Raw genomic sequence first — 21,468 nt, forward strand, 5'->3', positions numbered from 1 at the left:
TTTAGGAGGAAGCCCAGCGCGTTTCAGAAAACCGTAACAAACACAAGCAGTAAAATGAAAAACAACAACAACAACAAAAAAAAAACATTTCGGTGTAGCTGACATTTTTGTTCACGCGTCTGGACGCCGGGAATACCGTGTCCACGAGCCTCGCTCGCCCTCAGACACCGTGAAAAGCATCATCTTGGGCACCGAATGCGAGCGTGAACATTTCCTCGCGATCTTCACAACGTGCTTGGGAATTATTTTACAATAATGTCTAATCTATGAATTGGATCGAACCCCAGCGCAGCGTTAATAAAGCTCGTTGGGAACACGCCGGCACCGCAGAGCTCCAGGCGGGTCGCCGAGCGGCTTATTAAATTAAACGCATGTCGTTTCTGTTTCGAAAGCCAAAAATTTTATATTTGTGTTGATTTATTTCCATAAGACATTTTTTTAATGCAACGAATGGAGACAGCTTCCACGCGGAGCTGGAGGGCGAAAGGTGCTCGAGCGCTGGTTCCGAGTTCTGGGTGCGTCGTGTGTGATCCACGTGTCGTCATCGCCCAGATTAACTGGCCACACTGTGGAATAATAACTTGAGCGTTAAAAGCTACGAATATGCAACTGGAATGTGCTTATTACCAGCCCTCGTTTAAGCAATTGTCGTATTTATCTGAATTATTCAGGAAGCTCAGTTTTTAGTGTAGACACCGACGGTCACCCAGAGCCTGCGAGGAGCCCAGAAACAGGAAAGATCAGAAGGGTCAGAACCCGGACACGTCCCGTGATCCCGAGAGCGGCTGACCGAAGCCATTGGACACGTGGAAGAGGTAACAACAAAAAAGTGCTCAATTGCAAATTAAAAAAGAACACTTCTGAAATAAAAAACATTGAGAAACATATCATACTGGCTTCGGAGAACGTATCGGAAACCTCTGCTGCAGTCTGCAGCTCTCACACGGTCTAACGAGCTCAATACCAACTTTCCCGATCTACCGGGCGGCCGCAGACAGACCGATTCATTGATTAATTCATTCGTTTATGGATTTTCATTTACAAAGGGTCTGCACATAGTTGGTAACTACATCTCTGTCGAGAGCCACTCTGTTCGCTGAGGATTGTGCATGCAGTACATTGTGCAGATGTGAAATGATGTAGCGGGTGTTTTTTTTAATATTCAGCCAATTAGAATACTTATTATTTTTAGAGACTGGAAATTCATAACCTATTGAAAAAGATCTCTATCTAAGTGGGTGAACTCCTCCTGAGATCTTCTCTCGCTCGGCTCTAAGCGAAGGCTGCGATTTCCGACAGGACATCAGGAAAGCTGTCTGAGAGACAGGGTCAACAAGTCTGGAGATCGAAGTCTGAGGGAGAAGGCTCTCTGCTCTGTCCCCTCTCCCGAATATTGTTATATTTCACAACGAACACTTTTAGTTAAACGGTTAAAAGGGTCACGTTGAACACATTCATTTTTGAGCGCAATTTTAATTGATCGCCTTTGAAGTACCTGCAGCAGAACTCCCTGCAACGCACGATTTCCGTTTCCTGTTGCTTTTTATTTTGTTGATCGGAAGACTTGTCGGCTCAGGTTTGAACCACAGAGCGAGAGAGCGAACATGTTCTGTAGTTAAATCAAGCCTCATCCCAGACACCAGTTCTGTGAAGAAGCACGGCAGAAGTCGTACACCGAAACACGCGAGATCCACTTGTAGTTCTAATACAGTATTTTGCTTGTTGATAATACCTTCAGTTTTCCATGCTTGTTACATTACTCACCGTAGATCTTTCCGGCTCTCCTAAACGGAGATCAGACAGTCCGGACCCGAGATGTCCCGTTCAACTGGCGCGGTGATGACATCGCCCCTGAACCACCAGAGCCGTGTCGACATAAACAGCGTTTCGGATTCAAGCCACTGGTGTGCAAGAGCTACTCGGATCACTGCTCAGAGGAATCTGAATTAAGGTGGAAAGGTTTCATTTAATTTAAGCAAATCTTTTGTAAAATAGTTGAAACGTCCTGGTCTCCTATTGAACAGCGGAGACTGTCTTTATTTTTGGGAGAGTGGGAATATTCAACGTTCCAATATATATATATATTACATTTACGCCTATTACATTTTTTTTATTAGTGAAAACGCCGTCTTGAGGCTGTGGCTGCGAAGAGGCGGAGACGGTCCGGCCTTCACGCCGGGCTGGACGACACGGCCGTGGAGCTGTGTAATGTCTTCCTGACCCACGGCCCTCGCGCGCGGTCACCGCGGTCACTCTGGAACCGGGACTGTCAACAGAGCAAGTGGGTGATGCGCGCGGCGATGCCAGCAGGGTGTACAGAACAGTTAGGCTATCAAGAAAGGGTCTCATATACACCTATCAATTTGAATATATATTTGTTTCAATCAAATTCTAGAAGACCAGTTTGTATTTTTGTGGGGGGAGCAGGATTCGCTTGCACTGGCTTCCGGTCAAATTCCGTGTGGACTTTAAAATCCTCATGCTCACCTATAAGGCTTTGCGTGGTTTGGCACCTCAGTACCTGTCTGAACTATTATCACCCTACTCCCCACCTCGCAACCTTCGCTCTTCTAATTCTGCTCTCCTATCTGTCCCCCAAGCCCGTCTACACTCTGTGGGTGACGGGGCCTTCTCCTGTTACGCCCCCAAGCTCTGGAACTCTCTCCCCAAGGAAATCAGAGTCACCTTCTCTAAACTCCTTCAAATCCAGACTCAAAACCTTCTTTAGAAGAGCCTTTACTGAACTGGTTCTGTTCTTCACCCCTCTGCTCCTACTATACTTAGTACCACTATCCACGATCTCCTCTGTGCAGTGTAATTGTGTTTTATCTTGTGTATTCTTCTTATTTATTGTTGTTGTCATCCTGTAAAGCGCTTTGAGAAGCCACCTTTAAAGGCGCTATATAAAATAAAGTTTATTATTATTATTATTATTATCAAGCAAATGTATAACCCATCACAGACAGGGACATCGGCGTATCGCTCATCGTTATATTTTCTCTTCGCCCGATAATTCCCCGACAGGTTCAATGCCCGAGTGACACTCGAGCCCTTCCTGCTTTCACACCGCTTTTGTGAAAATGGGACGAGGGTCTCGTCAGCCGCCCCCCGTGCGCCGCTGCAGCCCAGGCTGGGAACGTGTCGAGCCCTTCCCGGTCCTGCAGGACAGGAAGCGGGATTAGTTCGGTAGCTATTTTTAATCCTCTACTGGGCGCGAGTGAAATTAGTCACGCGGTTTGTACACGAGTGCGCGCCGCAGGACCGCGGGACTCCTGCTCGAGCGAGAGTGGGTGTTCGATACTGTCTCGCGCACCGAACGGATCACATTCTTTATCCTTTCAGAAAATGACGTCATCAATTCTCTTGCTCATTTTTTTTTATTGTTACTGCATGAACACCTTAGAGAAAGCCGCCCCCAGCAAGCTGAAGCAAGAACAAGGAGATGCTCATATTATCACATAAAGCAGGTACATTTCTCTGTGAGCAGCCAAGTGCATTGAACAAAAAAAAAAGCAGGATTTGTAAGAGACTGAAAAGTTTTGCATTCAAGCACGTAGCATTCTGCCGAAGTAAACGGTGTGTTATTGTGCAGGGCTGCCGCTCTACAGAGGAGCGGCGAACGCGCAGCAGCTTGAACGGCCTGAAGTCAGAACAGGAAACTCCTGTTGGAAAGACATCCAGTAGGGCGATCGGAGGCGAAATACTTTATTCCTCACAGTCCAGGGACGCTGTGCTGTTTGCGGTGACTTTGCAAGGTCAGTGAGCGATGAAGTGAAGGCCATTTTAAACTCTGAAGTAGTTACATTCAAGCAGTTTCAATTAACAGCTTAAAGTAAAATTATATTGACACTTTAGCAGCAGTCTTTAAAATAGCTTCTGATCATCTGAATACATTAGAAAACAAATTTCATCCCTTAGGATTATACAGTCTACACACCGGTTGAATAGAAAAATAATTAAGAAAACAACAACAGAAACACAGATTTACATCTGCTGAATACCCAGGTAGCTTAGTCCTCAATCGGACACTCAAATGATTTCAAATCTGATCCTCAGGTCCCTGTGAGCCAATGGAAATGAGAGAAGATCACTCCCAAGATTGAAAACACAGACAGCCACGCCCGCTCCCAGGTGCCCCCTCCCTCCGAGAGACCCTGCCCACGCCTGCAGGGAGCTGAGTTTCAGATTTTTTCTTTACCATTGAAGTTGAAGACACCACCTCATCAATAAAGATGAACATTTCTCACTTGTTTACCCCCCCACCCCCACCACTCCAAAAAAGTAAAAATAGTGCAAATTACACTTTTGTCCTGTAGCTCCTTCATAAATGTATCCCATTTTGTGCTGTTTAACCAAACATCAGGACGACTGACCCCTGTTGCCTTCAGACCGGGGCAAAATCCAGACTGGCGGAGCAGCGGGCTGCCCCAGCGGGTGAGAGCAGGGGGCAGCAGTGCCCTCTCTGCCCCACGGAATCATTGCTCTCTGCTCTCCCAAACAAATCAAGCGCAAGGATCCTAAAGCTCGATTCCAGTGGAAACGGTACAAAAAAATCTTCAAGTACAAAAAATGATTGAAGCATACCTCTCTACTGTGTATATATCAATACACACACGTTGTAGGTCAGTGCTATTGGATCTGAGCCCCGACACCCCCTGTCCCAGGGAGGAGGGGACCCCCCCCGTCTCCCAGCAGACCCTCCCACCCCAGGGAGACGCGCATCACGCCCGCGCTCACACAGGAGAGCCAGCACCGTACTGCACAAACAAAGGGTTTATAAAGTCGAAAATTATTTTTTTTAAGAAGAAAAACGACCACTCCGCAAGAGGCTCATGTCGAAGAGAACAGCCGAGGTGATCGGTGACTTGGGGTCGGTGAGCTCTGTCCGTGTAGCATCAGTCACAATAACAAACGTCTATTCAACACCATAAATTATGAATATTATAATAATCTTTCTTATATACTGTACAGATCCGCGTGTCCAGCAGCAGTCCTCAGGCTAGACGGTGATGTACTCCTTAAAGGTCACAGTGAGGCAGTTGGCCGTGACGTCAGTGATGATGATGTTCCCCAGGAAGGGCTTGAACCCCGACAAGGGCTCCTCCTGCCGCTGGGGCGCCTCCTTCCCCTCCCGCCCCTCCGCGCCCCCGCCCGCCGGCGCCCCGGAGCGGGGCCCCGCCCGGGGCCTCACGCAGCTCAGGTCGATGGGCTCCTCGGGGTCGGGGTCCAGGGGCGGGAGGCTGCGCAGCTGCAGGTCCACGGGCCGGTCCGGGGCGGGCGGGGGGGCGCCGGCGGGCGCGCTGACGCTGCGGGCACTCAGGAGCCGCTTGGCGGCGCCGCGGTCCTCGCGGGGCTCCGACAGGCTGCGCTTGCGGGCGTGGCCGGCCGGCTCGCTGCGCCGCTGCTCCAGGCGGGACAGGACGCCCATCTCGAAGGGCCAGGGGATCAGGTTGGGCTTGGTGGTCAGCTGGAGGGGCTGGTCCTCCGGGGGCTCCTGCGCGGGGTTCGCGGGGTTCGCGGGCTCCCCCCGGCCGTGTTCGGGGGCGCCGCAGGCCCCCTCTCCCCCGGGGCCCGGCGAGGGCTGTCCGTTGGTCAGCGGCGCGGCCGGGGCGGCCGGTCCGCCCTCCGCGCCCCCGCTGTCTCCCTGGTCCTGCGCCGGCGCCTCGGCCTCCGTCGTCCGGTCCGGGGCGCTGTCCGCTCTCCCGGGCGGCGCTGGCCTCGCGGCGGCGGCTCCGGTCTTGATCCTGGCGGACTGCGTGCCGTTGTCCATGTACTTGCTCATGACGATGACGATGCGCCCGTTCTTGTTCTTGTTCTTCACGATCTTCATCTTGCCGCCGCTGCCGCCGTTGCTGGCGACGGGCGCGTCCCTGGCGGCGGCTTCGCCCGAGCCGAGCCCCGGGCGGCTCCCCGTCAGGGGGCCCGGCAGCTTCTTCAGCTCCACGGACAGGTCCTTCACCTGGCTGAGGCAGCACTTCTGCTGCAGCGGGGGGCACAGGCTCCAGCCGGGACCGCTGGTGCTCTTGGCCTCCTTGGCCCTCTGGAACTGCAGGTCGTACATCTTGGGGTCGGGCTGGTAGTGGTGGTGCTTCTTGCTGTTGAGCTGGTAGTAGTATTTCTTCTTGCCACCGGCCTGCGGGTCCGCCTGGCTCTCCTTGCCGTTGGGCAGGTACTGGTGGTGCTTCTTGCTGTTCAGCTGGTACTGCTGCGGCTGGACTCGGGGCGCCGCCGGGACCGGCTCAGCCTTGGGGCGCCCGTCGTCTTCCGGCGGGGACTCCTGCAGCCCCGAGAGCACGCTGGACCGTCGCGCGAAGGCGGGGAGCTGCGGGTCACAAGAACAAGCAAGGCTGGGTCAGACAAGGTGAAAGAAATGAGGTTCTGTAGCGTCTGCAGGCAGCAGGACAGCAGGCAGGGGGGGCAGGGGGGCCGGGAGACAGGGGGGCCGGGCAGCGCAGACGCACGAGGCCAGACAGAGCGGGACTCGCGCAGCACTGAACTGACCCCTCCCTGGGCCTCCAGCTGCCCGTTATTTCCGACCTGCTGCACTCGGAGGTCAGCGGTCTTGCCCTCCAGAAAGAAGGCCTGCTGCCTCTGGCCTCTGCGGAGGCTTGCCCATGGCTGCCCTGCCTGGCCTCAGCGGCGAAGACGGGCGAGGGGGCCGATCTATAAGTTGTCCACGATGGCCTCCAATCAGGGCACTGGCGACCCTACACACCCCCAGCTGCTCCCAGGGGTCCGCTCCCAGGCCATTAGGCACACAGCAGCGAATCCCACAGGTCTCCGAGACCCTGACCTTCGTGCTCAAGAATGGCAGCGGTGGAGTCACGCCTCATCACCGATTTAACTGCCCCGGCCTGCCCCCCGCTGACCTGCGGCCCCCGTCTCCGTCATTCCAGAGGAGCCGAGCCTCTCATCTCCGGCTCCACTCAAGAGCCAGGAATGCTGATCCCGGCAGCCCGGCAGGTTCTGGATAATAAAAGCTGCAGTTTCCAGGTGACCCTGAGGGCCTTGGTCCCGGGATTCAGAGCTTCTTCACACTGGGGGCAGAGGGAATCGCCCGCCGTCGGCCATCTGATCAAGGGGCACGTGGGCACAGAGAAGACTCTTCTACTGTGCCATCTCCACATCTCAGCAGGTTTGATTTAATACAGAAAACTGGACTGGAAGCTGAACTGTGCAACACACAGTCCTGCTAATGGTTCTAATGTGCAGATTTTATTTAGAGAGACTGCCACACGCTGACAATGCCAAGCCCAGACCTGAGTGAAGGCCAGTCTCAGTATGGGCTATGTGGCTCGAGCAGGGCCTGACGCAGACGCTGCTCCTTTCCACACGGCAGGCAGCGTTCCCTACGGGGCGGGCGGTGTGCTCTTACCTGGACCAGCAGGTGTTTGGGTTTGGGGCCCCTCTTGCGGTATCCCATCATCTGCTCCTGCCTCTCCCTGTAGGAAGGACACAGGGTTAGAGCACAGCGTTCGTGGGAGAGCACAGCGTTCGTGGGAGAGCCCAGCGCTGGGTTAGCACACAGCGAGGTCAGTGTCTATATGCATGTAGAGTTTTAGCCTGAAGACGTAAGGCCAGGTTCAGTGGACTCCGAGCCCTCCCCGCGTCACGTGCAGAGAGGAAGAGACACTATCTGCCGGCTGACAGTGTCCTCCAGCTCTGCGCGTGGCAGGAGGCCAGCCTGTGGCTTGGGCTGCTGATCGCCTCTGCTCTCGGCCCCCAAGGCACACAGCCACACACACAGCGCGTCTGCAGCAGCCTCTGCTGGAGGTGTCACTCACACAGGCAGAGGCCGTTCTGCAAGGTGCACAAACAGGTTTAAATCCCAAAGCAGAATTTAGACTCACAGGCTGAATTTCTGGGGTTGAATTTGGAATAATGCATGACAATTCCTCCTATCGCACAGAAACGATTGTTTGTCAGCTCTGTGGCTGCTCGTGTCATTATTGCCCTGTGCTGGACCTCACGACGTCTGAGAAGAAATAATTAGCGGTTATTACGTCGTCTGCAGTGTATATACTTTACACCACACATGTTAATGAACGAAATCAATTACAGCTAGGGAGAGACAAACCCTAATTAAAGTAGCGGCCAGGCGCGTTTTAATCGGTCTGCGTTTAGCGCCCACAACCCCCCTCCCTCCCCGGAGCAAGAGCCCATTAGGACAATTATTTAAAAACAAAACCCGAGGAACGAGGCAGCGCGCTTGCAAGCTGATTAGCAGGCGGACTCGGAGAGACGGGGGGTGTCCTTAATGGGCCAGGAGGGGAAACTCGGAGTGACACCCCCAGTCACAGCAAACTTTATGCTCCATAAAGCAATCGCCGATCATCCGTTCCCACCAGGCGACCTCCAGCGACGCCCCAGCTCTCACAGCCCATTGGGCAATAACCGCGCGGAGCGACCCCGGTGGCTTGTTTGCGAGTTCAGTGTCTGTGCCTTTAAGTGCTTGTTACACCCCCCCCCCCCCCCGCCGTGCCCCCCCGCACGGGTATGGTTTCGAAGGCTGTGCTGCCCGAGTTGTTGGGAGTCAACAGGAAACACGGAGCGGGGCTCAAACACAGCCTGCCGCCGCCAGCAGCCGGGAGACTGGAATAAGAACACCGACGAAGGCGCGCAGCTCCCGGCGACAGCACGGAGCCGGAGCCGGAGCGAGCGGGCCGGGCCGGGCCGGGCCGGGCCGCTGGGGGGCTCGCTTGGCGCCGCGTGGCCTTGCGTGCGCGGCTGCTGTCTCTGCGAAAAGCCGCCGGTCCGAACAGGAGTATTTACTCCTCACAGGCAGGGTGGCCAGCTGGAGTCTCTCCGCGGCAGCGCTCCCCGGAGACCCCCGCAGCACAGAGCTGTTGCAGCACAACTGTAACTGTTCTCCTGGCAAGCTCCGAAACGGGCTGCTCCATCTTTACCGCGGTATATAGATAGCGGTATATAGATATAAAAAAAAACACACCTTCTGGACATGTGCAATAACGCGTTCACCGGGAATGTTGACAAAACCTGCCAGACTTCAGAAGGAAGTGCAGCAAGTTCAATCTCATGTCACAGCACACTAGGAAACAGCGTCTCCGCTCCGGAACGCGAGGGGTGTTCAGTGGGCAACATGTCGGTGTGGGTGTGTGTGTGTGTGTAAGTGAGCCAGCCTCGAACCCGCGGCCAGGCGACTGGAAGCGAGAATTCGAGTAAGAAAGAAAACGCGGAAGAGGAGTCCAGGAAGTGCTGGGTGAACGAGGCAATTCCAATAACAGTTCATTCACGCAGGCTCGTCCCCCAGCAGGCCGGGAAGTGCTGTAGTAACACCCCCCCCCCCACACACACACACTGACAGCTCGCCCGCCCCCCCTCGCTCCTCGCCATATAAGGCATGCGCTGAGCGGGCGCAGGCTGTCTGCGCGGCTCACCTGTTTTGGAAAGCGATGAGCAGCCTCGGGTCCAGAATGTTTTCCTCCGGCTCCCACGTGTTGTATCTATCAGGGGACAGAGGGAGAGAAAGAGAGAAAAACACGTCAACATCCCTCCGCGCTCTCTCGCTCGCTCTCCCTCCCTCCCTCCCTCCCGCACGGGCGCCGCCGGTGTCCGGCCGCCTCGGCCCTCAGCCGGCCGGGAGCTCGGTCCCCGCAGGAGCAGAAGCGGGTTCAGAGCTGCTGATGTTGCCATCGCCCTCCCCGAGAGTGAACAGCGCCGTTCACTGGCGGCTGAGCCGACAGCCCTGCTAGAGATACGTTTGTTTCACTGCAGGTCTTTATTCATGAAGCTAAACTGGGATTCAACCGATTATTGTGGTGTTGTGCATCACAACACTGCCCACATTTCCACTTGTGTTCGTATCTGACACTAGGTTGTCATTCCACTGTGGAGTCCAGGCAAACAAAGGCAGACTGTTATAAAAAATATGACATTCTTAACACTAAGGTGCCAATCTACGATATCCCTGCAGTGGATGAACGCATGCAGGGTGCACCCTCATCCGCTCCAGCGGGCTGAAGGAGGACTTATTTCACTGTGGGTGTCAAAGTGTGAGAGCGCATGTTATTGCTACTTTCACTACTGAAAAACCAAAAGGGAAAAAAACGGACGGGGGCCATTTTAACTTCAGTTTTATACCGCTGCGCGAAGCCAGTGCGAAACAGAGCGATAATTAAAAGGGGATTAGATGGCCGTGGGCTCGCGCTCTTCCCTTGCATGCATTAGTGAAGGCATCCGCGAGTGACACACACACACACACGGGCGCGGGTTTGGGGGAACAGCACTGCGAGGCGTGTGGACGTGGGGGGAGATGGGGCTCACAATAAACATGTTGGTAAAACGGGGAGACAGAGACTTACTTGGGCGACCATCCCCTCCACTTGACCAGGTACTCCACTCTTCCCTGCGAGCACAAACACAGAATTAACGCGCGCAGCACCATCCCACGACCCCCGCCACAAACCCACGGCAGAAGGAAAAGACGCATAAACACCACGACCAGAGACGCCGTGTTCATCGGCAGCCCGGCCGCAGGAGGGGGACGTTACCTTTCTGATCCGCTTCTTCTCGATGCTTTCCACGGCGAAGACGTGCTCGCCGGCGGCGGGCAGCTCCATTCCCGCCCGGGGTCCGAGCGAGGGGTGTCGACGGCAGCGGGAGCTGGAGCCGGGGTCGCGGTGGCTCGCTATGTGCGGCTGGCGATCTTCCTCTCGGCTGTCTGCTGCGAGAATTGTATTCCCCCTGCTCTGTCTCGTCCGTCCGTCCTCCCTCTCTCTCTCTCTCTCCCCCTCTCTCTCTCTGGTGCTCGTTGGCAAGAAACAGCGAGATATGAGCTCCGGCAGCGGCTGCAGAAAAGCAGTTTCATGCAAATAGCGACCACAGTGACGTCAGCTTCGGGGGGGCGCTAACGCAAGGTTTTATTCTCATGTCAGCTGTCGGATGCGGAGCAGAGTCGGGCTGCGAGAGGGAGCTGACGAAATTACACTCATTTATGAAAATTTTAACACTTAGCCTCTGTGCTGGGTTTTTTTTCATACTCTGTCGATTCTGGTCTCCGCCTCGGTGCTGCCAGCTGTCCCGAGCGGGTCTGTCCGAGCTGTGCGGAAACCCCGCTCGCCGGTTTCGTTTGAAGACGAGGGACTGTTTTATTCGTTTCAGTGTTAACAAGCACCCAGGGTATTTTTTTTGGGGGGGGGCTTCTGTCTAGTTCGTGTTATAATGAATAATATTTTTCAGACGACAGTCGGATCCCCCAACTCTTTCACGAGAAGTGCTATTTGTTCAACGTTTTAATTCGCGCGCTTGTGCTCGTGCGTGAGGAGCCGCTCGGGAATTCCTGTCACGTCTCGTGTCGGAACCGCCAGGAGTCCACGTGCAGCGGGCACGGGCTCAGCTCCCCGCGCGGGGCAGACAGCGGCTCCGACGTCACGCAGTACCTGAGCAGTGCCCAGCCGGTGTTACACCTTCGTGTCGCAGAAACACGCCACAGCGAATGGGGGGGCCCTGTCAGACAGCGCCGAGAGCGTGTAGGTAGTTTTCCCGGAATGCCGCCGTGTAAGAGCACATCACTGGAATTGTAACGTCATGCAAACCGTTTGTTCCCTCAAAGACAATATCCCTGAGGAGATCGGATGGAGTTTTTAAAATGGTGTAAAGCAAGCTGGTGGAAACAGAGGTGAGGTTCAGCGAGTGTAAATCGCTCACACCGCCGTGATTTTAGACTGAGAAAACCACGTTTAGGGAAAGACCCGCCATAAATTCCTCCGACATGAAGAGGAATCAACGAGCTCGCGCTCCAATTCGTGACCTGCCCTTTACAGTTCTCGTTCCCTCTGAACCAAAATAACTGCGAAAGGGCTAAAATACGGCGGAAAGACGAGACATCAATTGAATACAAAATAAAAGAGCTAACGTTAATCAACACGGAGATAAAAAGCCATGTTTTCCGTGTTTAAAATGATTCCTGAATGAGCCGAAATCCGAACATTATGTGCGCTTTCTGTGGAATTGTGTTAGGTTGCATTTTGCCCAAACATGGGCGGTCATTTTTGACTGAAAACAATCTGAGCTCTATCTAAAAAAAATTGCGACCTGTTTATATACAAAGGAAATATTCTGCTGGGCAAACCCGGGCTCCGGGAACAGCCCTTCAGATCTCGGAGTGAGAGCGAGAAAGACATGAATCGCCGGCAGATTAATAACTTTTCTCATCAGCGTGTTGCTATGCGGGGTTTCAACTCCAGGTTCCATCGGGGATTGTAGATAGGTGGGCAAAAACACGAAATTTAAAGGCATATAACCCTCGAGCAATTTTTAACAGTTACTTCTTAACCCTCCTGAACGAATGCGGACAAGTCCTTGTTTCAGTCACACGCGTGCGAGCGCCAGGAAACGGAGTTTGCTGAGTAATTCTGGACCAGACCGCAGCGCATTCCTTCATCAAATTCCTCCGCATTTAATCAGCGAAGGTACGAGCTCGAGGCGTTTGTGAGACCGCTCGTGCGCAGCGGCTGCCCCTGCTCAGCAGAACCACGCGCATCCCCGTGCCCTTCTGGGAGAGACATGTAGGTCATAACACCCAGGTCTCGGCAGCCCACCGACACTTCCTGCAGAGCATTAACTACTGCCCCCAGAACATGCAGGGGCATCGACAGATATTTCACATCTTCTGAGCTGAGCATATATCCTGTGAATATCCCAAGACGTAGACTTCGTCATGACATTTACTGGAGTAACTGGTGCGCACCCACACAGACGGAGCCTCGCTTCCGAAGTCAACTTTTGGTTTCTGGGAGCTCGTGCCTCTGCCGTCCCCCTTGAACTCCTGGAAGTCATTTGCATTGATATTGCCAATTCCGCGCGAGCGCAGACACACACGTGTAAATTGGTGCTTAATGGGCTGCAGTGGAGAGCTGAAATGTAGCCCGGAGATGCAGCTGGCGCGCTCAATTAGTGTAATAATTGCTGTCGTGATGAAGCGTTATTTCCCGTTTGCACACCAAAATTATTAATCGAATTGATGCCGCTGTTTTTTCTTTTCTTTTCATCGGACACAGGGTGAGAACCTGAAAGGGGGTGGACTGTGTGCTCGCTAATTAACCCCCCCTCCCCTCCCCTCTGCGAATGAGTTCAGCTTTGCTCACTGAAATTCAGCACCGCAAGGGTTAACCTGACAGCGCAGGCAGGGCGCGCGGCAACCCGCAACCTATTGCGAGCCGGCACGCGCTAGGGCTGCCTGGCCATATAAGGCAATGATTCGAAAAGCCGCACCGAAATAAAATCGGTCTTTTAATTCACGCTCCCGGCTCCGTTTTCGTTCCCGGTCATCACGAAGACCCGCATCCGCGCATTTTCAGCAGGATGAGGCGGCGGGATGTGGAGGGAAAGGCGAGCGGGAGTGTAGCTGATGTCTGCCGATCGCAGGCAGCCCCATGTTATCACACTGGAGCAGCGCGGCGGCACAAGCGCAGCCTGCGCTGTCTGAACTGTACCCCCTTCACACGTTTGCTTCTTATGGGTTCATGCTGCATTACAGACACCCCCCCCCTCCACCCAAAAAGCTCTTCTGGGCTCCCCTGGCAAAAATGAGAAAATCCGGCGAGTTCAGATAAAGGCTGCAGTTAATTAAGCAAGCAGGGGGGGCGGGATAACTCGCTGTCGCGCGATATTTGTAATCTGCTGGGCTGGGCGACACCTGTTACTCGCGGGGCTCGCTGCGCGAGTCAAAGCGAAACCCGCCGCGCGGCTCGCTGCTGTCCGCGTGTGCAGACGCAGTTCGACGGAACGAGCTCGGAGACACGTGAAGCTCTTATCTTCTTCGCGGGAAAACTATCTGAGCTCTATCGTACCCTCCCCCCCCCCAGCGCGGAGTTACAGTGACTGTGTGCTTAGCAACGACAGATATCAAATACGTCTCTGTGTCGTCAGGCGGCTAAACCTCCACTGGCTTGAGACACAGCGCGTGCATGCTTGTCCCCTTTTGACCACGTCCTTCACGGAGTTCGCAGAAGTGACGTCAGAACCACGATAATTGCTTAATTAATAATTCCCAGAAGACCCCATTCTCGTCGGGCCGCCTGCGTGACGCACAGCCGGGGCGGGAGAGACGAGCTGCTCGCGAAGGGGGACCGGACTGTGTCCGGAGTGCAGCTGGACACGGGGGTCAGCGCCTCTGCTCTCTCGGACAGTGAGCCTGTGATCTGTAATGACCGCAGCACTGGACTGGACCTTCTGGTCCAGAGGTGAGAGCGCCACCTACCGGTCCACGCGCGTCTGTGGAGAATGAGAACGGATCCTCACGCGCTGCTGCGAGCGAGCTGCGAGTTGAGCGACTTGTTTGGGAAAAGTTTATCACTGAGCCATCAGCTAAGATGTAACACAATTGTACTATCGCGTCATTCCCAACTCGCACCTGTCATGTTTCTGCGATATTATTTGTATTTGTTTAACCGCTGAAGTAGGGAGGCTTCAGCAGGTGACGCAGTCGGACAGTTTCGCAGGAAATGTCTCGACCAACGTGGAGCTCAGAGGAAGGTGATTTTCTTGGACAATCGCACGTCTGCGACGAGATGTGGAGACGGCGGGGTGGTCGAGCCTCAAGATGTACTAAAGGTCTCGCTTGTCTGGATGCAGCGACACTCTTATCTCAAACAAAGCAGGAAAAGCACAACTTCAGTTGCTGAACTGCTGAACTCGTGAACGTGTTTCAGTTGAGAAGTCAAAATGTAATCTTTAACTTCAATACAGGCTAGAAGAACGATAGAAAGCGTAACTGGAATGTGGGCGCGAAACGTGCAGAATGTGGATATAATTTAATAGGGAGAGGCTGAAGTGCGTCTTGTTTTCCCAAGCGGATACAGAACTAAAACCCTGCACTGTGTCGCCCGGATTATTTTCATTGAGAAAGGGAAATTCAACAAAAGAGAGACACAATTCAGGGCCAAACGTCCTCCCCCGTGTGGTGTTGTGAGTAAATGTCTTGAGTCCGGGGTGACAGAAAGAGGACGACAGTGTTGCGCGCAAACACCCCGCGCCACGCGGCAGCAGCGAGCGAACTGCTTCGGTTATTAAACACAAAACGACCCGCGACAGAGCAGGCAGCTCACGAGCCCCGGGAGAGCGCGACATGTGCGACGGGCGGTCCCCGTGCGCGAGCCGGGGCGCGGGAAGCGCGTGGCCGCCGACAAGCCCCGCGCGCCGGTGATTCACCGCGGAATTTATAGACAGCGTCTTGAACCCGTGACGCACACAGCGAGGCTTTAGGCTCTGCAGATAGCTGGATCAATGCCGATGACGACAGACCAGTTAAGGCCTCATTAAATCGACAGGCTGCTGTTATCGCCCCTTGACGTCTTAAAGCCTGAGTCGCGCAGAGCTGCCTTCCCGAGCCTCAGCCCTCACGTACTTGTTAGCTGATGGACGAGATGAATTAAAGTCCCTTCCTGTGGGCATCGCTTTGCTTGATATGTGTGCTGTTTGTGTCAAATACAGGGGCCATGCCTGACACACAGAGCTGATGCACAGTGATGCACAGGGCATTCATTCTGCTGATGACACAGCTCGGCAAACAGTGACTCAGCAGCTCCCAGACCCTGGCACCAGTAGCCCATGGGTCAGTGACTCGGGCTCTGGGAAGCCCAGCGAGAGAGGTGGACAGGACCCGGGGCGAGAGAGGTGGACAGGACCCGGGGCGAGAGGGGTGGACAGGACCCGGGGCGAGAGGGGTGGACAGGGCCCGGGGCGAGAGGGGTGGACGGGAGCCCTCTGAGGCACACGGGGGGACGGGGGGTGTGAGAGACCGGAGAGTTCTCTGCTGAGCGGGAGATCGGCGGAGGAGACAGTGTCAATGGAGAGCTGGGACTGAGATCAACTCACTGCTGACACTCCAGCAAACAGAGGGCAAGACACAGAGGGGCTCACAGCAGCCCGAGCCGGGCCTGGAGACTGGACCCGAGACGCAGGCAGAACCCAGCGAATAACAGAGGCCTCTGCAAACTTCAGACTTCCAGTTGTTAATAACATCACGCAAAGCCACTTCTCAGATTAATACAGCATCCATTTATTCAAAATCAACTATCACGCATCGCTATTCCAGTATCAATATTAATAATAACTTCAGGGTTTTATTTACTGAAGTATCTGGTAATTATTGGCATTTGTATTTAACATGATTAAATAAATCATTAATCTACACTTTTAGAGGGTCTGGTTTTTGGCAGGACGTATCCCAGATGTCAAAAAGATGTTATCCTTTTGGAAAACGGTAGTAACCATCCCTCCCCACAGCAGGTGGGCTTGAGAGAGGCTGGGGTGGACTGTCCTCAGCACTGCTCTGCACTGCACACAGCCACCAGCGCCCCCTGCTGGGGGCTGGAGTCCTGCAGCCTGGCTCACCTCCAGCACTGTGTCCCCTGGCCAGAGCACAGCAGTGTCCTGAGCTGCTGCCCACTGAGACCAGACCCACTGTCCACTGCAACCAGACCTGCTCCCCACTGCCCACTGCCCAGATCAACTGTCCACTGAGACCAGACCCACTGCCCACTGTCCACTGCCCACTGCCCACTGTGACCAGACTCACTGTCCACTGCAACCAGACCCGCTGCCCACTGCCCACTGCCCACTGTGACCAGACCCAGACTCTGCCTGCTGCCCACGGCGACCCGACCAGCTGCAGCTGCTTGGTCCTTGTTCTTCCCCGTGAGTGCGGACCTGCAGGTGGGCTGCTGACTGCCTCGGCCGGGGCGACTCCAGGGTCAAGGCCAGGGCAGTGAATGACCCTTTCAGACAGGGAGTCAAGCCCCTGGTATTAGCAGCTGCCATGTGACTCTGGCTTTACGTTCCCCGATACGACATTCCAGACACCCCTGCGAATTCACATCAAGCCACCGTGCAGGAATGGGTCATCATTTTTCTATTGCCCCTTTTTTATTTCTCCTTTTTTCATTTCTTCACAAACGAGAAGGCACTATAGACATATAGTGTGAGATCAGGGGGGCAATTCTTTACCCGATGAGTGGTTGGAGTGTGGAACAAGCTGCTCAGCCACGTACAACCTGATACTCTGGCTTCCTTCAAGGAACAGCTGGATGGGATTATGGTATCAATTAACTGCTAACTACCTTTGCCTGCTAACTGCTCCTGCTGTATTCAGTACTCACATCTAATGTCTCCTCTCATTCTGCATATCTTGTGTATTTTGTTGTTGTTGTCATTCTGTAAAGTATTTTGAGAGCCACCTTTAAAGGTGCTATACAAACTATTATTATTATTATCCAAACGTGCCAATTAGCCCCCTCTCGTTTGTAACTTTTCTGATGCTTTAATGTTTTTAAGAAGTGAAAGCTTACACTCAACTGGCCTTCAGCTCCACCAGTGCCATCCCCCAGTCCCTCAGTCTGTGAGGTTCAGGACAGGCTGTTCACACACGGGCTCCAGCCGGTGAGCACCTTCCTCACCACACTCTGTCTGTGGCTCAAACGAGAAAATGAAGGGTGATGGATCAGGGAGACGTCAGACAGGAGACCCAGCCTCACTCCCAGCCTCACTCCTCACTCCCAGCCACACTGCCAGCCTCACTCCTCACTCCTCACTCCCAGCCTCAGTCCTCGCCTCACTCCCAGCCTCACTCCTCACTCCCAGCCACACTCCCAGCCTCACTCCCAGCCTCACTCCTCACTCCCAGCCACACTCCCAGCCTCACTCCACACTCCCAGCCTCACTCCTCACTCCACACTCCCAGCCTCACTCCTCACTCCCAGCCACACTCCCAGCCTCACTCCTCACTCCTCACTCCCAGCCTCACTCCTCACTCCTAGCTTCACTCCTCACTCCCAGCCACACTCCCAGCCTCACTCCTCACTCCTCACTCCCAGCCTCACTCCTCACTCCCAGCCTCAGTCCTCGCCTCACTCCCAGCCTCACTCCTCACTCCCAGCCTCAGTCCTCGCCTCACTCCCAGCCTCACTCCTCACTCCTCACTCCCAGCTTCACTCCTCACTCCCAGCCACACTCCTCACTCCCAGCCTCACTCCCAGCCTCACTCCCAGCCTCACTCCCAGCCTCACTCCTCACTCCTCACTCCCAGCCTCACTCCTCACTCCTCACTCCCTGCCTCGCTCCCAGCCTGGAGGAATGGAGGTGTCTGGCCCGCGGGCACCTGGGCGCAGCAGCAGAAGCAGGCCGGTCTCTGCAGGGGCCCCGGCAGGATGTGGGCGTGGTATGTGGCTGGACGGTCGAGACAGCGCTGCTGCAGGTGAGACAAGTGTCTCCCGCTGAGACTGTGGAATCAGACAAGCACCCTGCAGCCTCGCTGTAATCACACACACACAAATCCATACACAACCACACAGTCACACACACAAACACATGCACACACAAACTCACACACACAGTCCCAGACACAAGCACACACACACGCACAAAGTTCCACAAACAAATCCATACACACGCAAAGAGTCACACACACATTTCCACACACACACAACATTCACAGTCCCACATACACACACGTATACACACAGACACAAGCACAGACCCACTTGCATAAACACTCACAAACGGAAACTCCCTGAAGCTCCTGCTGGTGACGCTGTCCGTCACGCAGCCAGAACAGGTCCTGTCCCGAGAGAAGAAGCAGTAACGCCTCCCGGCTCTTCTCCCTCGCTGGCTCTGTGGTGTGGCCAGGAATGTGCGTGCTGCTCCTGTCGGCTCCTGTGCAGTGGGCAGTTTTAGCACTGTCTCCCGGCCAGCAGTGGCTCAGGGCAGGTCGTCAGGTAGCGGGGCTGGTGCTGTGGCTCGGCTCCTGGTGCGCAGGCAGGCTGTGGCTGTGGGCCGGTGGCTCTGCTCTGAGCCCCTGGAGACACCGCTGGCACATCGCATGGCCCCCACAGGGGCCAGGGGCCTGGCCGCAGAGATGTGGCACGATGGCCTGCCGCTGGACTCGTCTCATTAGTCAGGCTTCTTCTGAGGACGAGTAACTGGGACAGAGAATCCCCCGGCCAGGCTGTTACAGCTGGGGGTGATGTGGAGGTGGCAGAGGACTGCTGAGATCTCTGGGGGGGGTGGTGGGGGGAGGCTGCTTCTCCCCCGACAGTCAATAGAAACGTTTACAGCTGCCTGCGCGGGATATTGATTCAGTCCTCTCTTCCTGAAAAAGCCACAGGCTTTTCAAAACTCAGGTTTAAATCACAGCAGCTGAAAACAGTTCTGCTCCAGATGTTCCAAGGTGTCTGACAATCACCTATACGGAGAAGACCCACAGGTTTATTTGTGCTGACTTTAGACATGCGTAATCGAGCCCCTGCACAGAGGCCGAAGAGGTGTGTTTGCAGAACTGTGAATTAGAGCCATCATTTTTATTCCTCTATTGCTAAGCACCTCTTTCACTCTACTGAAGTTCAATTGAAAAAGAAGGAAAATAGACCTGCTGAATTTAAACTGGACTGGACACTGGACACTGGACACTGGACACTGATCCTGGGGCCGGTCATGCTGTCCTGCACTTACAGTTCTTACAGTTAAAACAGTTATTACATGACAATTACTATGTAATAAAGACACCTGATATTTAAAGGTTATCTTGAAATAACGTATCACCATATAATATCATTTATAGACAGTATAAATCATTTATTATTGTTATGTTATACATTGCACATATTTTAACAATACGTAATAGAATTACAGGTTATTAAAATATAGTAATTTTGCAGGTTTTGTGGTATGGAATTGAGAAGTCATTGGAAAGAATAACTGCTACATTTTAATATTTTATCTGTAATACATTATAGTCCATTATTAAGAATACTTTTATTAACTATCAGATAAATATGCATAACAATGATAAAATATTTATAAGTGGTACCTAAATCAAGAACGTTACCCGTCCTGCTGAAATGATGTCTTAATGGCTGGACATCTCTTCTGGGGCCGGTAATTGCTGCATAAGGGTTTCCAGTGGAGCCATTGATCCGCAGACTGGCCACGGAAGGGCTGCAGGAAACTGCTCACTAGGAGAGCAGGGCTCCTGGGGTCAGAGCGGCAGTGTATCTGCAGGGCTGAGTGAGCCGGTCCCTGAGCTGGCAGGGGTCAGTCCTCCCACTGGGCAGGAACATGCAGCCATGAAAGCACAGGCCTCCATCTTGGGGATCCTTGAGGAGTGTAAAGGCTCAGAGCTCTAGGTTCAAAGACAGTGGTAAGACTCCTAAACCCCACCTCTTAAATTCTCCTGCCCCCACTGACACCCCTCTGTTTTTCACTGAACTCAAAATACTGCTACTGCTGAAGTTTGCACACGGCTGCTTTCTAAATGCTGGTTAAAATTATTGCTGCTACCCTGATCCAGTCTCCAAGAACAGTGATGTCATTTGTTATGTCGTTTTCTATCTCAATGTTACGTCATCTTTTATATCACCTGTTGCGTCATTTGTCACATGAGGAAAACGCGCAAGTAAGCATTTCCTTGTACTCAGGTACACATGACAATAAACACGAGCTTGAGCTTGAATATCTGCTTCAGAACGAGAGGATGCAGGGACTGGCAGGGACTGGCTTTCCAGTGCTCACAATGAAGGTCCCCAGTTCAAGACCCCGACTCACCTTGTGTCACCTGCTCGTGCTCCGTCCTGCTGCCAGCAGCTCAGCTGTTAAAGCCAGAGGTCAGCTGGCCAGACTGGTCACCCTGCGCTGGGCAGACTGTGCTCCTGTCCCCCAGCCTGTCCTGGGTCCCTCTCCTCCTCCACACTCTCTGCTGCAGGAGGGGCTAGTGTCTGTAATAGCACAATCTGGACATGGTTTTGCTTCATTTTGCAGTACCATATGGATCAAAATGTGCAAGATATTTTTTGAATGTTAAGTTGACCGCAAACAAGAACTTGATACATACATAACCATAACGTTCTTAGCCGCAGCTTGGAAAAAGAACAGGCCTTTTATGTTTTCCTTCCTGGCGTAGACTGCATGCTGATCTGGCTCTCTGCTCTTTGCCTTATCTCAGCTGGCATTCACTTCGAGCACGAGCCTAACCCAGGGGCTCCTTTTCCCAGCAGAAGTGTGAATCAAAGCGCACAATCGAATAGATTAATTTTGCACATACACCCACCGGATTTGCTAAAATAGGAATTGCGCAACTGGAGAGGATTCGCAGGTGGTGTAGTTCATTTACTAAACTTGTCCTGCTTCTCAGAAGCCAAAAGAGACCGTGACATTCTGATATTGCACTCTGCCTGACCTGTGCAAAAACCAAGTTGCGACATGGCTGCACAGGATTACATGGTAGTTACCTTATTGTAAGCAATAGTAAAGGATTATTTTAACCATTTCAAGATGACTCAATGGACACCAGTGTAATCGCAGTTACAGTACATCTTGACTCTATTCAGTGAAGTCCGTGTAACAAGGCAGTCTGTTTGAAGTTTGATTGCTTTATATTGTCTCCAATCTGGGGTGCGCCACTCTGCTTCACTGTCCCCCCAGTGCCTCCTTCTCCTGGAGCCCCTCCCCAGCCTG

The 21,468-nt window shown here is 53.6% G+C and overlaps 1 protein-coding gene and 1 long non-coding RNA gene across 4 annotated transcripts; one reads left to right on the forward strand and one right to left on the reverse strand.

Annotated features, from left to right (window-relative positions):
• Positions 1-679: 679 nt before the first annotated feature.
• On the forward strand, positions 680-4,299 carry LOC148824304 (uncharacterized). Of its 3 annotated transcripts, none has more exons than XR_016093786.1 (4): positions 680-815; positions 1,770-1,951; positions 2,118-2,281; positions 3,404-4,299. It is a non-coding gene; the product is annotated as an uncharacterized LOC148824304 (long non-coding RNA). The 3 variants fall into 3 exon arrangements; XR_016093787.1 differs by lacking the exon at positions 680-815 and having other exon boundaries at positions 1,604-1,951; positions 3,404-3,467; positions 3,593-4,299; XR_016093785.1 differs by lacking the exon at positions 680-815 and having other exon boundaries at positions 1,604-1,951.
• On the reverse strand, positions 3,359-10,742 carry cbx4 (chromobox 4). Its single transcript, XM_088928293.1, has 5 exons — positions 10,512-10,742; positions 10,323-10,366; positions 9,399-9,464; positions 7,376-7,442; positions 3,359-6,322 (listed from the first exon to the last, which is right to left on the reverse strand). The coding sequence occupies exons 1-5, from the start codon at positions 10,578-10,580 to the stop codon at positions 5,000-5,002; spliced, it is 1,569 nt and encodes a 522-aa protein (XP_088784419.1). The 5' UTR covers positions 10,581-10,742; the 3' UTR covers positions 3,359-4,999.
• Between the last annotated feature and the right edge of the window lie 10,726 nt (positions 10,743-21,468).

This window comes from Atractosteus spatula, chromosome 11 (assembly GCF_055471065.1).
Source record: "Atractosteus spatula isolate fAtrSpa1 chromosome 11, fAtrSpa1.hap1, whole genome shotgun sequence".
In the NCBI taxonomy this organism is placed as follows: domain Eukaryota; kingdom Metazoa; phylum Chordata; class Actinopteri; order Semionotiformes; family Lepisosteidae; genus Atractosteus; species Atractosteus spatula.